Source organism: Oxyura jamaicensis, chromosome 17, assembly GCF_011077185.1.
Source record: "Oxyura jamaicensis isolate SHBP4307 breed ruddy duck chromosome 17, BPBGC_Ojam_1.0, whole genome shotgun sequence".
Taxonomy (NCBI): domain Eukaryota; kingdom Metazoa; phylum Chordata; class Aves; order Anseriformes; family Anatidae; genus Oxyura; species Oxyura jamaicensis.
In genome coordinates this window covers 1,418,031-1,433,839 of record NC_048909.1, presented here as the reverse complement: position 1 = coordinate 1,433,839, position 15,809 = coordinate 1,418,031, and the positions used below count along the sequence as shown (strand labels likewise).

General features: G+C 55.9%; 1 protein-coding gene across 3 annotated transcripts in view; it reads left to right on the top strand.

Annotated features, from left to right (window-relative positions):
• Positions 1-223: 223 nt before the first annotated feature.
• Positions 224-15,809, top strand: part of RGS3 (regulator of G protein signaling 3) — a 74,960-nt gene continuing 59,374 nt past the window's right edge. The window contains exons 1-8 of one of the 3 annotated variants that reach the window (XM_035341563.1): positions 224-412; positions 6,248-6,298; positions 7,781-7,839; positions 8,481-8,575; positions 9,459-9,527; positions 10,157-10,217; positions 11,737-11,827; positions 12,173-12,240. In XM_035341563.1, coding sequence (XP_035197454.1) covers positions 328-412; positions 6,248-6,298; positions 7,781-7,839; positions 8,481-8,575; positions 9,459-9,527; positions 10,157-10,217; positions 11,737-11,827; positions 12,173-12,240 — 579 coding nt within the window. In that variant the 5' untranslated portion in view covers positions 224-327. Of the gene's footprint in view, positions 413-6,247; positions 6,299-7,780; positions 7,840-8,480; positions 8,576-9,458; positions 9,528-10,156; positions 10,218-11,736; positions 11,828-12,172; positions 12,241-13,829; positions 13,988-15,809 lie in introns of those variants that run through there. The other 2 variants (XM_035341564.1, XM_035341565.1) reach the window with 2 other exon arrangements.

Here is a 15,809-nt window from a genome sequence, read left to right as displayed (position 1 = left end):
GCACGGCGAGCGGGAGAAGAAACATTGCAAGGTTTTGCCTTTTCCCAGCAGTTTGTTCTCGGCGTGTGGACCGGGGCTGGCCGGGGAGGGCAGAAGCTGCCTGCAGCCCAGTGCTGGGGCCGGGGCCTGTTTGCTCACCCAGGTGCGGTCTCCATTCAAATCCGCGGGGCCAATGGGAGCCGCGCCGCTCAAACGCCCGGCGGTTGGACGGCGTCCCTTGGAAACCCGGCTGCACGCCCGCCTGGCCCTCCTGGCTGAAACGGCCGCTCAGCTTTCCCAGGGGAGGCGGGGGGGCTCCAATTGCTGGCTAATTAGAGGTGTCCGGCCATGGAGTCCAGCAATGTCCGCAGGGTCTCGCTCTGCACCCGCCAGGCTGAACCCCTGGGAGCTTCCTTCTACCTCAGCACCTTCGGTAAGCGGTGAGCCCCCAGGGTGCTCGCGGTGCTGGGGGTGCACGCGGTGCCGGGGGGATGTAGCCATGGCCCTGGGTGGCACAGCACGGGGAGAGCCGCAGCAGCCCATGGCTGAAGCCCCCGTGGCTGTAGGAATGGCAGGCGCTGCACCCCCAAGGCGTTAACGCTGAGCAGCCCGCTCGCTTCTGCCTCGCTGAGCTGGAATAATGCGTGGCTCGATGGAGCAGGCATGCCGGGCAGCGCCCTGAAGCCAGGCTGCAGCTGCTGAGCAGCACTGTAGTGCTCGGCCAGATGCTGAATACCCGGGTTGTTTCGCCCCCTGCATGGGCACAAGCTGGGATTGCTATGTGTGGCTGGCCAGAGCCCCCACAGAGCCCCTGTTTCTTTCCTTGCCATGTGTGGGTGTTTCTGAGGCCACCTCGGAGCTGCTGTGTGGGCTGAAGAAGCCCGCGGGCTGTGGTGGGCTCTGCAACCTGCAGCCGGCCCGGCAGCAAGCCCCGTGCGGCCACCCTTTGAGTGGGTGACTGCAGCAGCAGGTGTCACGGCCTTTGCTCGTGGTGTGTGGCGGCTTGTCAGAGAAGGAAGCTGGGTGCCCTCCACCACCTTCTAAAGCAGAAGTTTACTTTCAGAGCTTCTGCTTGTTTCTGTAGATGAGCAGTGCAGGCAGTTATGGGAAAGAGGCCACAGGGTTGTGGAGAGGCTTACATGAGAGGAGCAGGGCATCCCTTGGGCAGCCAGGGCTGCTGCTCCGTCCCCTTTTGGCTTTTGTGCATCAAACTGCTCAGGACAGCATGGAAGCTGAAATCCTCTTGTTTTTGAGCCGAAGAATTTATCCATGCCCAATGCTGTGAGTTTTGTCGTGCCTCTTGCACTTGTAACTGAGCTGGGGCCAAGCATCCTCTTTGCAGCCGCAGCTCTGTTGCAGGCTGACCAGGCGTGGCGAGACGTGGTGCTGCAGGCAGGAGCACCCAGGCAGGGCAGGGCCAGCGCAGCCCCACTGTGTGGGTCACTGAGGTCACTTCAAAAGGGCTGGTGGCAGGGCCTGAGGCCTTGGGGTGCTCCGCCTTGTGCCCATGGGGACCTCCCGCACAGACACTGCTTTCCCCTGCTGAGAAGGCCCCCTGCTCCAAACAGATGCCATTCGTATGTGCCCTCCTTTAGCCCAGCAAACTTCTCTAATGGGTGGGAACTTGTTCAGTTACCAGCTCCACTTGTTCCTACCTGCTTTATCCATCTCCTTGTGCCAGCTTTGTTCTTCAGCTTGAATCGCCTCTTTCCCGGCTCCTGGGGGCCAGAAGGACGGGTGCTGGGTGCCCTCTCAGCAGCAGTGCTGCGAGCCTGGCTGAGCCCCACTCCCTGTGATGGGGTGGGCAGCCAGGAGCTGCATGCGGGTCCTGATGTGGGATGAGCTGCCTGCTCTTTCCCCTTCCTCTGACTTTTCACTGCACCTATTTTTATTTATATTAACCTTATTGATCCAGGCGACTTGAGAGAGCTGTGCTGGGACCCTCCTGCTAAAACTGTTTCCCTTGGCTCATCTTAGGGGTGCACTGAGAAAGGTAAACCAGGGGAAAATATTTTTCTGACCTTTTCCTTGTGGTGAGTGGTGGAAATGCAGCCTGAGAGCTTGCCTAGACAGGGGTTGTGTTTCTGCTCACCCAGTTCTGGAGGAAGGTTACTGCTCTGTGCATCTCAGAAAATGTGACCGCTGCCACTGAGCTGATCTGTCCAAGTGCACGAGATGGTGCAGGAAATCCCCTCCACCAGCTCAGGCTGGACTGGCTTCTTCAACAGCAGCTTTGCTCTCCCATCCTGGCTCCACAGAAGCACCGGAATTGCTGCAAACCCAGGAGTGCTTCCCCTGCGTCAGTGGGCTGGGATGCCCTTGGGGTCAGGCAGGGTGGCTGGGGCACGTGCATGAGGTGTGCGATTTGTCCTTTGTGGCTTTAGAGATGCTTGGGAGCAAAGGCATTGTGAGAAACATTTTCTGCCCCTCATGGGAAGGAGAGGACCTTTCCCACTGATAGTCCCACATCCTCTCCTACTGGGGGCCAATTTTTGGTACTTCTGGAGAAGGCAGACCTGCTTGTTTTCTCCTTGCTCTCTTCTATTTGGTGCTGGTGTCACCAGTGACAGAGGGGCCACAGGCACTGCCTCTGCACAGCTAAAACCAGAAGCAGCAGCAGCAGCAGTGCATGCGGTGCCAAGGCCGCGGTCCCATCGGACCCAATCCCTTGTTCCTTGGCCCTGGGGGCTGCCCCAGGAACTGAGCGGCCCCAGCCACTCTCAGGCCAGGGCTGGGTATAGGAGATTCCTCCCCCTGAATTACCCAGCACAAAAGCTTCCTTTCTCCTCCTCAGGGCTTATTCATTACTGGCCTGACTCCTCGTCATGCTTGGTTAGACAGGGCGTTCTGCTTTTGCGCTGCAGTGGTTGTTAAACGCTAATAGAAGAACAGCGAGATGGTTCCCACCGCGCTGGAGATCTTGAGATAGCAGAAGGGTTAAAGTCTTAAAAGGCTGGGGTGGCTCTGGTGGCATGAAACCAGGGGCGATATCCTCAGTGTCATAAGTTAATATTAGACAGAACTGTCCTGATTTACTCCACCTGAGGAAGTCTGTGTCCTGTCTTTACTTTCTTGCCTTGGTTTCACTTGCACATGCACACAGGCATACATTTCCACATGCACACATAGGTGTGCACTCTCAAACACACACGTGATCTGGGGAGGCATTTGAAAGTTTTCTGTCAACATTCTTTTATTGAGTGAAAAATGAGGTACAAGTTCTGTTAATTGTTTCAGCTTAAACAATCCAATAAGATATCCCCACCCTAGTAAATCGTGTCTTTTACTTTTTTTTTTTTTTTTTAAGTTGAAGTGATGTCTACATGTGTGCAAATTATTTTTGCAAGTGAGTTTTGTGTTTTTGTTTGTTTGTTTGTTTTTTGTATGCCAGGAAAAAGAAGCGTATCTGGGCTATTTTGCTTTGGACTAAATAAAATGTTGCACCAGAGATACTTTCCATCTGTTTGATTCTCCAGGAGTGTTTGAGAATGATTGGTTTTGGGTTGGTCCAGGACAATTACACAGATGTCAGACCCTGCATCACCCCCAAAATCTGCACCTTATACCCAGGCTGGTGTGGCGGCAGGCAGCAGCTCCCTGGGAGCCATTTCAGAGGCAGCTCGGGTGTCAGAGCCCGCTCCCAACAGCGGCGGTGTTTTGCCTAGACCCTGGAAAGCGCTGCCAGCTGAGCCTTTGTGCCAGCCTGGGTGCTGTGGGCAGGCTGCAGGGCTGATGCAGAGTTGAGAGTGCATGGGAGTAAGGACGTGTAGGGGTGAGCTGGCAGAGCAGAGCTGCTGCCTGCAGACCTGAGCTCTTGCTCAGCCTGGGGGTGGTTGCGTGTGGGGCCCTCCCAGGCACTGGGACCTGGGAATTGGGCTGTGACCACTTGGCTGTTCAATGCTGGGAATCAGCTGCCTGCGGACAGGTCCAGGCAGTGCCAAAAATCACAAATTGCAGCTCCAGATAAGAAGCGGGAGCTTGGGGATCTGGCATGGGTGTTGTGAAAGGCAGCAGGAACTGCAGGTTGGGTTCACAGCCGTGAAAGAGCTGGGTTTTATTCTCAGCTCTGCTGAAGGGCCATCACCTGCATGCAGTGTGGGCTGTAGCAGTGTGTTCTCCAGGTGTGGATGCTGTGTTTGCAGGTGGTGACTTTGTTGCCAGCCAAAGGTGTTATTTGGGATTCTCCTTTGTTGGCTTGTTCTTTAGAAATAATTCTCCCATCTGGTCCTTGTGTATCTGCAGAAGGCTTTCTGGATTCAGAAGCCAGCCTGGGTCCTCCAGCCTTTGCACTTGAGTTTCAGCTGGCCCTGTCCCTGACAGACTTTGATCTCTCTTCTGGTTTTATTTCCCCACCTGCAGTGGGGCAGAAGTGCTCTCAGAAGTGCTCTCGCTCTGCCCTCACCAAGATCTGCTCCCTTGGCTTGCTACCGCTAAGGGCAGGCATGGCCGCCCTGGCCTCTGCCCTGCCAACCCCCTTTGCTTTTTTATCCTTGCCAGGGCTCCTGGGGCCATGCCCAGATCTGGTTCTGACGTGTCCCACCTGCAGGCAGACCTGCTGCTCCCCCCCTGTGGGAGAAGGGAGGCAGTCCCACAGGAGGGAGCAGGGCTGCTGTGTGTTATGTGTCTCACTTGGCCCCGTATCTTGCCATTGGGTTGGAAGCATGATCTCCTCCCTGCTCTGGTCTCCAAGCCCTGCAGAAATGCAGTGTAAAACTTCCTCCCTTGTTTTTGTCATCCATGGCCAGAGGTGCTTGGTGGGTGTCTGGTTTGTCCCATTTTCTCTCCCCACCCCTCTGCACAGCGTCAGGCACTGCTGTGTGACTCCTGCCACAGACTCGGTCCCGGCCGCGGTGGTTTTAGCAGCTTGGGTAGGTCCCGATGGTCCAGGCGGTGCCGTCTCCCTGGTTTGCTCCCTAACTTCCATCTTTTGGTCAGTCCGATTCTGCTCCTGGTACAGACCCTCAGAGCCCAGGGCCAGCTTTCTGGAAATGGTGTTGGACCTGGAAAGCATGCCCGTGGCTTTGGCATTGTGGTGGTCACGTCTCACCCCCAGGCTGCTGGAGCCGTCCTGCCTGTGATCTCCTCACTCTGCTCACGGTGATGACAGGCACCGTGCCCACAGCCTGGTGGGGGGTTGCGGCCGAGCTGGGGCATCGGGGCTGGGGGATCTCCGTCCAGTCCTGCTGCAAAGTCATGTTGTGTTCATGTAGCTCCTTGAGGCTCTCCCTGACCTCCCTGATCAACAGCCCGGGGCTGCAGGATGGCGCAGAGCTGCTCGGCCTGGGGTTGGCAGCAGCTGGCCTCGTTGGCCACCTGACAACTATTCAGTGTCAAAACACGTCCGAAACCATTCTTGTTTAATCCTAGATTAAAGCAGGCACTGACTCCTGGTTTTAGGAGATTACCTGTCTGCTACCAGCCCCAGCTGGGATCCCCAGGGAACACAGCCCCGCGGGGAGGCTGCAGTGTGGGTGCCCTCCCCGCGCTTTGCTGCCTGGCAGCTGGGCTTGTGCTGCGAGCTGTGTTGTGCTGGCCCTTGTCACCACGTCCTCTCTGCTCCACAGTACATGTGATAACGAGCTGTTGCTGGATGTGACAGCCACTGAAGGGCTTTTAAAGCCTCCCCATTTCCTCCGCACCCCCGCAGCTGAGGCATGCAGCAGGGCAAGCAGGGGAGGATGTGTGCGAGGAGCATGGTCCTGCAGCAGCAGAGGCACCAGACTGGGTTAGTGCCCTGGCTGACCCTGTGCAGGCATCTTCCTGCCACTGAAGGCACTGGTTGTCCTTGGCCTTCATCCAGGCCGTCTGCAGCTTGGCCCACTGTCACCTCTGTGGAGGTGACAGCCCCATGCCCACACAGAAGGTCAGGAGAGAGGTGCAGGGGAAGTTGAATGCGGGCAGGGGGAGGATTTGAGCATGCTGCATCCATTGGCAAGGCTAACCTCACCCTCTGCTAAATTCATCTATTTGCCTTGATGCTCCCCCTTCCTTTCTGCCATGGGCTCGTGCCTCATGCCAGCAGTTTACAGCATGCTGAGAAAATGGTATTCAGTTTTTGTTGGAATGCTTTTTGCATCTGAAGGCGTAAGAGTTCTTTGATAGCAGATGTTCTCACCTCTTTCCCCTGGCTCCCTGAGCGATGCCCCGTGCCCAGGGCAGAGCAGGACAGCTTTGGCCATGCACAAGCCTTGGGGCTGTGAAGTCCCCATGCTGCTGAGCACTGGTGCGAGCTCTGCCTCCCTCACTCTCTCCCCTCTCCTTCCTCCAGGCCAGCTGAAGCTGTCCATTGAGCTACGGGGCCGGATCCTAGCGCTGCACGGTGAGTGTCACCCCAGGGTGCATGGGGAGGTGGCCCCAGAGCCGTGGGGTGGTGGGGACAGCACTGCCATGCCCTGCCTTTGAGCTCTTTCAGACCTGGGGGATTCGTGGTGCCTGTTGGGAACAGCTCCACAGCACAGCAGTTCTTTGGTTTAGTGGCCAAACCAAAATTTGTGGAAACTTTCATTTCCAGGTGACCACGGTGTGTTTTGTGTTCCAATTATATAAAGTTCTTATTTTGCTCTGTATGAAGACATAAAAAGACAAAAAAATAAAAAGGAAGAGAAAATCTGAAATGTTTTGTCTCCTCTGAAATGTCCTTTATATTAGCCAAAAATATTGGCAACAGCCCACCTTAAGGCCAGCCTCACCCCTGCCTGCTTGTAATGAAATGGGGGCAGAGGATGTTTTGAGCCTAGTGGAGCCATGAGGACTGGCTGAGCCATGCTCAGCCCCTGTTCTTCTCCACTTGCTGCCCTTTCCAGCTGTGCATGGAAGCTTTGTAAAGAAACAACAGCAGGAAAATGTTTTTTGGCTCCCACTAACCCAGTTCTGACATAAGCTTTACCCCAAATCCCTGCATTTGGAGCAGCCTCAGCATGGATGCAAGTCACTACCTAATTCTGGATGTTGTCCCCCAAAGTGGGGGCCAGGAGCCAAGAAATGGTTGAGCAGAGGCAGAAGTGTGCCCCAAGGCCTGGGACTTGACATCCTGCCGCATGCAGTGGGAGCTGAGGGTAGTCAGCGTGTGCAGGAGGAGGTGGGTGGCGGTGGAGTGATCCATCCTATTTCTTCATTCTCCACCCCAACGCCTTTAATCCCAAAGCAGGTCTGTCTGAAGCAGGAGACTCCTAGTGGAGCCTGTCCTGAAGGAACCTTGCAAACTGCTTCAGAAGGCACCAGAGGGTCTTGCAGAGCCCCTTTCGCTTTGTGCATGGGGCTTTCTGCCCAGATTACCATGGTTCTTAGGAACACACTCTCTCCCTGACAAAGGCACCCCTGCCTTGCAGAGGATGTTAGGAGCGAGCTTAGCATCACCCTGGGAGCCTGTCCTGTGCTATCGGGGCTCTGCAGCTCAGATATTGCCTCCAGCTGCGTGCCTAGGAAGGGCAGGGCTCTCCAGTGATGGCAGCAGGATGGTGCTGAGTCCTCGCTGCCGTGGCTGCCTCGTGCAGCCCTTGGTATTTAACCTGATGGGGCGTTTGGCACCAGGGCAGGGAGCACAGAGGTGTGTGAGGTCTGGCAACTTGCCATCCGGACACTGAACTAAATCTGCTGCCATCCTCGCCACAGATGCCAGTAGAGCATGGCTGTGTTAAAGAAAAAATACAGCACAACGTCTGCCTGTCTGTGGGTGCCTGGCGGGGAGGTGTGCGGGGTCCAGCAGGACGAGGCAGGTTCGGCCCCGCAGAGCGGAGCGCTGCGGTGCCGGCAGATGCCTTCCCTGGTGCTCTGGGCCTTGACTACCTTGTTTCCTTTCCAGTCATGGAAGCAAAAGGTCTGCTGGGGAAGGAGTGCCGGCCGTGCAATTCCTACGTGAAGGTGGGTTCTGCTGGGGCTCTGTGCGGGGCGCTTTGCTGTGCGGGTTTTGGGGTTGGCTCCTCCAAGCATGCTCTGGGCTTCTCTTTCCTCCTGGGGCTTCTCTGCTCTGGCTGAGCACCCACAGTGTGCAGGGAGGTGGCTGGCCTCTTCCCAACCTTGTGGGGTTTGTTAGCACAGCAGAGGAGGAAAGCAGAGCACACCCTGGTAAGGGCTGTGGTAGCCATTCTGTGCAAGAGCCTCTCACTGGGTGACTGAGGGAGAAGTGTGTGGCCAGCACCACGTGGCCCCAGGCTCTCCTGGGAGGCTGCTCCCGCCACAGGGCACGCAGCGCAGGGAGCATCTGCCCGGCACGGGGGCTGTGGGTTGGAGAGCAGCCAGCAGCATCTGCACACATCCACCCCTGATTTTCTGCTGTTCTCCTTCCCCTGCGCTCTAGGGAGTTTTGTGGTGCAATTGCTTGGCGTACATAGGGTAGAGTAATCTAAACCACCCATTAGCACGGGCTCAGTTGGATCTTTGAGGCTTAGCCACTCGTAAAAGTGGCTGTGCCATCTCCTGCCACCGCAGCAGCAGGGTTGCCAGCCGTGTACCAAGTGCCTGCTTTGAGATGGCTGATGTGCTGCTTGTTTCCTTTCGTAAAGATGTCGATCGTGCCAGATACTGACTGGAAATGCAGGCAGAAGACGAAGACTGTGCCAGACAGCAAAAATCCCGTTTTCCATGAGCACTTTCTTTTGTGAGTATGATGGGGCAGCGGCAGCCCCGGCTCATTGCTCAGCTCTGTTCCCACTGAGCGGTGGGGGACCCGCGTGGCTGCTGTCCTGGGCACCCTCGCGACGCCAAGACGCTGTGTTTGCTTTTGCATTATGATCTGTAATAAACATGCATCATGCATGAGCAGGTCTGCTGCCGAGATGAGGAGTGACAGACGTTATTCTGCTGGTTTTTATAGCTGAAATGCCTTGACCTTTTGGGCAGAGCTTTGTGGAGGCTCGTAAAGCTGTCAGCACACAGCGTGGCAGTGGCGCTCCTGCATGGTTGGACTTTCTTGGTGGGCAGGATCTGGGCAAACACACTCCATTTCCTAGACTTTGCACCTCTGCAATAGTATGGGCACTGGTACAAAGGAAGAAGGTAAAAGGATTTGCTATAGCTAAAGCATGTTTCTGCATGAGAAAGGAGCTGTATGGCACATAACGTTTTGGTAGAGCTTGTTATTGCTAGCAGACCAGTCTGTCAGTCCTCTGTCCTAGTGCAACATTTAATCTGGGTCAGAACAGTTATTTCAGAGCATGAACTGTTCCTTGTACTTGCTCTTCAATGGTGGATGTGTGTCTTTCTGCATGACACTTTTTTTTTCTCCTTAAACCACCTGAGCAGTGCCCCCAGCACCTGCCCAGCAGAGATCCTGTCCCTTTGTGGCTGTTTTTTCAGGGATGAGTAAATCAGGGCAGCAGTGGCTCATGTGGGGAGATTGCCACCTGGGGTGATGCTGCAGTGCTCTGTGCAGGGAGCAGAGGAGAAGACCTGGCTCAGGGGGCCATGAACATGAGGGCAGCCCTTGCTGAGTGCTCCTGGGCAGAGCAGTGCTCATGGGCTGTCCCCTCTGCTTGTTACAGCCCCGTGCAAGAGGAGGATGAGCAGAAACGTCTCCTGGTCACAGTCTGGAACCGAGAGAGAAATTCCAGGTATGGGGCTCCAAGGTGCATTTTGGTCTCTTTAAAATGGGGCTGGCGCCGTGGTGAACCCATCATCTGCTCTGGCCACCCCACGTGAGCTCCTCTGGTGCCTCAGGCCTCGAGCTCTGTCCCTGACGTCAGGGCAGAACGCGCAGGCTGGGGAGAGGGAGTCCTGCCCTTGGCACTGTCTGCATTGCGGCTGCTTGGTGGCTGTTACCGGGGCCAGCATTTAAATGTCCTGGCTGCACCACTGGATAAAGCCAAGTGGGGCTGGAGACTGGGCCAGGGAGCTTCCCTCCCTCCTGGGGCGATGCAGGGAGGTGCAGAAAGGTGCAGCAGCAAGGGGCCTGGCATCCCGCAGGCTGCCTCTGCCTCCTCGGCTGGGCTCCTGCCAGCAGCAGGGAGGCTGGAGGTGATCAGGATGCTGCTGCCCAGCTCCTCCCTGCCCCTGCGGCAGCCAAGCCGTGTGGTTACACCACGTTTGCTCAAAGCACGGGGAGAGGGGCATGTCCTGGGCACTGCCCAGCTGCTGGTGTGGGCAGGGATACCTGCGGGGTCACTGCAGAGATGTATGTGGGGGAGATGGTCTGCAGGGAGGTTTCAGCAAGCACTTACTGATGGTCTCTGACTCTCTGCAGACAGAGTGAACTGATCGGCTGCATGAGCTTCGGCGTTAAGTCCCTCCTGGCCCTGGACAAGGTACCTCCGTGCTGGAGCGCCGCGTGTTGGGCTGGGGCTGACCCTTGCAGGCTGGTGGCTGGACTTGGTGCACTGTTGGGGCAGGAGCAGGGAGGAGCTGGCTTCTTGCACTGCGAGGCAAAGGTGCTTGGAAGGTGCCCAGGAGCTCCCTGGTCCCGCTGCCAGTATGGACGGCCACTGGGAGACTGGTGTTGGTGTGACGGCCAGAGGCAGGGATGGGGAGGCTGCTGGAGGAGGGCTCCGAGGCAGGGGACAGTTGCTCCTTTCTGCGGGGACACAGCAGCCAGGGGCTTCACAGGCGGAGGTGATGCTGGGGAGGATGAACACAGAGGTTGCCACATCTCGAGATGTTCCTGGAGGCAGCGGTGCTGCCAGGTGCCCGTGCTGGTCTGTGTCCCTGCTGTGTCCACTGCTGCTGCCCCAGCCTGGCTGCCGCCTGCTAATACAGCTTTCACACCACCCGGGTTTGCCTTCCTAACGAAGCCTGCAAGGCTCGCGCTGTAAGTGGCTCCTGCTGACCCCCTGAAACACTGAAATGTTTCATCCTAGCCACCAGCGGTTAGGGTTGTCACCCTGGGCAGCCCAGGCCTGGTGTTGGCACATCCAAGAGGACCTAGGGAGGCTGCAAGGGCTTTGTGGAAGCGTTAATTCATCCCCTGAGGTGTGGAAATGTGCTCCCTAGCAAGAGGTTAAAAAGGAGCTATTTGTTGCAATTACCTGAGACAGGGATAAGAGGTAGCCTGAACAAATGAGATGCAGTGTGTTTGTTTTTTTTTTTTTTCTTTCTCTCCCAGCAGTGCAGATAATTAGAGCAGCTCTGAACTGCAGCTGTCCCCAGGAGCAGCCTCTGCTCTGGTCGTGTTTGTCCCCCACAAGATGTTCCCTCCTTGTCAGACTTTTAGATAGATCCCTCTCCTCTGGCCTCTGGGAATGTGGGTCCTGCAACCCCATCTGACTGTGGGGCTTGGGCCAGGCTGTTTTGTCCTCTGTTTTCTGCTGGCTGCCAGGGGGGCAGTGGGAGGCTGCGGTGGCTCCCTGGCAGGGATGTGAGGGGTCCCCAGGGCCAGCTCTGCGCCCCTGCCACGCAAGCGTGGGGCAGGGGCAGGGGGAGCTCCACTGTGGGACACCCAGCTCTGCTGCAGGTTGGTCTGGGCACCCTGCTAGGGTGATGAGGCTGGAGCCGTGTGCTCCCTGCGAGGCTACCAGCAGCTGCAAACATGATGTGGATGGTCTACTTGGGACCAGCTGTTTGCCTGCCCCCCGTCTTTCTATAACACCCTAGGAGCTCATTACTGTTGTGCTGGTTGGTCCCTCCTGCACGGGCATGGGGGTTTAGTGGTCCATGTCTCCTAAGAGAAGGGCTCCAGGCTGAGCCTCTGTGCATGAGTCTGTCTGGGCGGCCTCACGGCTCTGGCCAGGGCAGCTCCAGCAGCAGGACCCCTCTGGAGCTTTGGGCAACCAGATTGAATTAAACGGGGCTGGAGTACCTGCATCAAGCAGCTTCTCTCCTCCTGCTCAGGAGATCAGCGGCTGGTACTATCTCCTTGGGGAAGACCTGGGCAGGACCAAGCACCTGAAGGTGGCTGTGCGGCGGCTGAAGCAGAGCAGAGGTGCGTCTCCCACGGGGACTTGGGGCTGGGCTCCAGCTCTTGGAGTCCATGCAGGCTTGTGGGGAGCTTTTTCTCCTACCTTGGTCTCCTTGACATGCTGCCAGGGCTGGACAGAGCAGGGTGAGGGGGCTGTGCCTCTTCCACAAGTGCAGACCCCCTGGGGGGGGCTTCCATGCAGGGCTGCCCTGGCCAAGAGACGGCCCCAAGCACATAAAGATCTTATTTGCAGTGTGTGGATGTGGCGTGGGGTGAGAGGGGCTGTCAGGAGCTGTGTGCTGTTGGGTTGAAGTGGCTTTATTATTATTAGTAGTATTATAATCATTATTATTTATTTTTTTCCTTAAGAGCCAGTGCCGGGAAGTCAGGGTGCAACGTGTGAAAGCCAGGACACCACCAGCATGAAGCAGCTGAAGGTAGGTGCGGCAGGGCTCTGACCCACCAGGTGTGTGGGGATGTGGGGCTGGGAGCTGCTGGGAGCAGAGCCATGTGTGGGGCTTTCAAATGAGCTGGAGGGTTGGAGTATTATTGAGGATGGTGCTGAGGTGGGAGCTGCGTCATCCTCCCTATCGACACCACAGTTTTTGTCGGCAATTAGTGTTCCCAGTCAAGCACTGATTGGCAGAGGTGGGCAGTGGGGCTGGTAACCCCACACTTGCTCCCTGTTGCTATACAAGGACCTCCTTGTTTTCCAATGTATCACCACAGAGACAAAGTACCAGCCGTGTACAGGGAGTGACGGGAACCAGGAGCGATGAGGACAGGGCTGGCTGGCTGCCGGCAGCACAGCATCGGCCCCTGGCCGGCTCCAGGGCTCCACGGACGGGTGCGTCTGCTCCCCTCCTCCTCCTGGGGCCGTTTGCTCTGGGAAGGGAAAGGCCCACGGTGGAGCCTCAGTGATTTATAGGAGAGGCAAGGATGGGAAATGGGAACGCAAACACATGGCCTGCATCGGAAATCGGGCTCAGCTGGCCCCGTGATTTATCTGTGCTGAATTCCGCTTTGCTGCTTCCCTCAGCTGCATTTTCAGTTATTTGTTTTAAAGCGTAGGATTGAGCAAGACAAACAAAGCCAGCGCCCCTCTCCTCCCTTCCTCTCCGGCAGTCGCCGTGGACTTGAAAGATGGTGGCTGGGAAGGAAGACTGATCCTCCTTCCAGCTCCAGCCCGGCGGCTGGGACAATGCACCCGGAGCAGCCCCGGGAGTGCCTCCGGCAGCTCCGCCACACTGCTGGGTCCCCTGGGAGCACCGGAGCTCCTTGCACAGCCACCCTAGGCGCCCTCGCTCTGCCACCTGGGCTGCTGGGCAAGGGAGTCCGGGGTTTGTGTTTCTTCGAGCCTTTCCTCTCCTTTTCCATCCCCATGTAGGGGTGTAGAAAGTTGTGCTGCGGTGCTGGTGATCGGGGCTGCGCCGTGCAGACTCGGTGTGCCCTGCTTTGTGCCCTGCTGCTGCTGGGGTCGGAGTTTCTCTTTGTCTTTAGTTTTGAAATTACCCCATAGGTACAATTCAGCTGGCCTCTCTGCTCCCCCTCTGTGACTCTGGGAGCACAAAGCATTGGGATGTGCCTATCCTTCGGGTCTGTGCTTCCAAAAACAAACTTTTTTTTTTTTTTTTTTTTTAAATCCTCTCTGTTGTCCTCTGTGAGTGTAATGAGTGCAGGCTGTCTTTTTAATGAAGTGAAGCTCGCACAGCCGGTGCCTGTGAAATGCCGCTTAAACATCCTCAGAGTGTTTGTGAGAACATTGCAATAACAAAGTGCTCCGTGCGGCTGAAGAATGCCGCGGGAACAAAAGCCACATCAACAGAGCGGGGACTAGGGAATACTAAATAGTTGACAGGAATTTTAATATAAAACTCTCTCTCTTCCTTGTCACTTAGGGTTTTCAGGAAGCCCTCTGGCTTATCGTAAAGCGGCATACAGTGCAGACAGGGGCTGGGGAGGTGAAAGGTGGCTTCCTGCCATTCTTCTCTGGAGCTGGGTTCCCATGGGCGGTCATGCCAGTGTGACTGTGGTTTATTCCACACTGGTGCGACACGAGGAGATCGGGATCACGGCTGCTGTGGGGGACTGGATTTTCATGGGCTAGCGGCGAGTTTTGGGTTCCCAGCCATGAACCGCTTCAATGGACTCTGCAAGGTGTGCTCAGAGCGGAGATACAGACAGGTCTGTGCGGCCCCGCGCCCGCGGGGAGATCCGTGTGCCGCAGCGTGCGCGCACTGCTGCAGCTCTCGCTTGAGTTCACAGTGGTCTGGGGGCTTTCTCCCCCTTAGGAGCCGTGTGTGTGTACTGCTGCTACTTGTTGATTTGCTCTCCTTTGTAAATGGTAATATTAGGAATAGAAGGAAAACGTCTTTGGCTGGGCAGCTCTGGCTTATCTCTGCACATTGCTGCAGTGTGCAATGGGGGTAGATGCAGGGAGCGTTTACCGTGTAACTTCAGGGGCTGACTTGGCACGCTGACTATGAAGGTGCTAACCTGAGAGGTGTTGCCTCAATTTAATGCTTATAGAGGACTCGCAGGCACACACGCAACCAAGTCTCTGCCGGGCTGCTGCTTTCTTTTAAAAGGTGCTTTAGCATGAATGCATATGGGAATGAGGCGTTGCGTGAAGCTGGCTGCAGCCAGTGGCGACCTGCTGTGTGAGAAGCAGGTCTCTGCACTCTGCAGAAGCTGCTGCGAGTTCTCTTGGAGCCACTCAGTGCACAACGCTGGTGCTGGTTTTGCCTGCACAGGTCCCAGTCTCTTGCACTTTCAAACAGTTGTTCCACTGTAGTCTGGGCTGGGGCTTCCAGCTTGTGGTCAGCTTTCCTCTGTGCTCCCGTGTTAATCTTCCGTGTCGTGGTTTAGCTCAGTGGGGATTGCACAAAAAATTAGCTTAATTAAAAATGACCAGTTCTTATTGGGGCTATAGTGACTGCCTCATGCAGGAAGGCTGCTCTGTTTTGTATTAGTGACAACAGCGACTTGTGTCTTGGACCTCCTCATTTCGCTGTTCTGGCAATTTCTGCTGCACCTTTTGATGAAGTTTTGGGCACAGTGAGTCTGTGCCAGCCGTGGTCCTGGAGTCTGCACCATCCCGTTGCCTTCCTTGCAGCTTGTGTCAGAAGCTCATATTTCTTAGCTCTGTGCAGTGGCAGCAGGGGATGTTCAGCTCGCTGTTATTGGGCATGGTGGTGGGAGCTGAGGACAGTGAAGATCAGCAGTGAGAAGCTGCTGTGTAGGGAACACAGGGAAGGTGTCTCCATTGGTGGTGGGCAAGGGCCAGCCAGCTCGTGGAGGGGTGGGAGAGCTCTCGGCACGCGGAAAGCTTTGGGCTGGGAGGTGGATGTGGAGGGGAGATGCTGGGCTGGCTCCTACGGTGCTGGTGGTAATGCTTCTGCAGAACTCGGATCCCCCAAGCTTTGCATTTAAGGTGTGAGGTTGGTTTGAAGGCATAGAGCAAAAAGCAGTCTCCTTGCTATTTGTGAATCCACCAAACTCCAGAGAGAAAAAAACATTCAGCGTAGTGGGACTGGACCTATTTTATGATACTGTCAAGCAAAGACAGTTTCTCCTTTGAAGCCTCCCCCCCCACCCCTTTTGTGTGTGTGTGTGCTGAGCAATTAGGTAGGGGAAAGGTGCAAAGAAATGAAAGCTTGCTGGATTTGCCCTCCCGCGGTAAAGGAGTGTGGAAGCAGTTCTCCTTGGCTGCTTCACTGGATTCCTTCTCTTCTCTCTGACTGCTTGTTCTCTAAATAACACAGGTCAGAGATGTTGGATTTTTTCTTTTCTCTGTCCGTAAAACAAGAATCTTGACAAATGTCTTGGGGATAATCAGGTATTTACAGGAACCATCATGCTGAGCTGCTGCTGGAAGCCGATGTGAAAAAATAAATATAATTTTATTAATAAGCTCATTGTTTCTAGAATCAGGAGGAGAAATGAGCCTAAATCAACACAGCATCCATCCTATTCAAACTCAGCAAGAGCAAACATACCCCAGCTA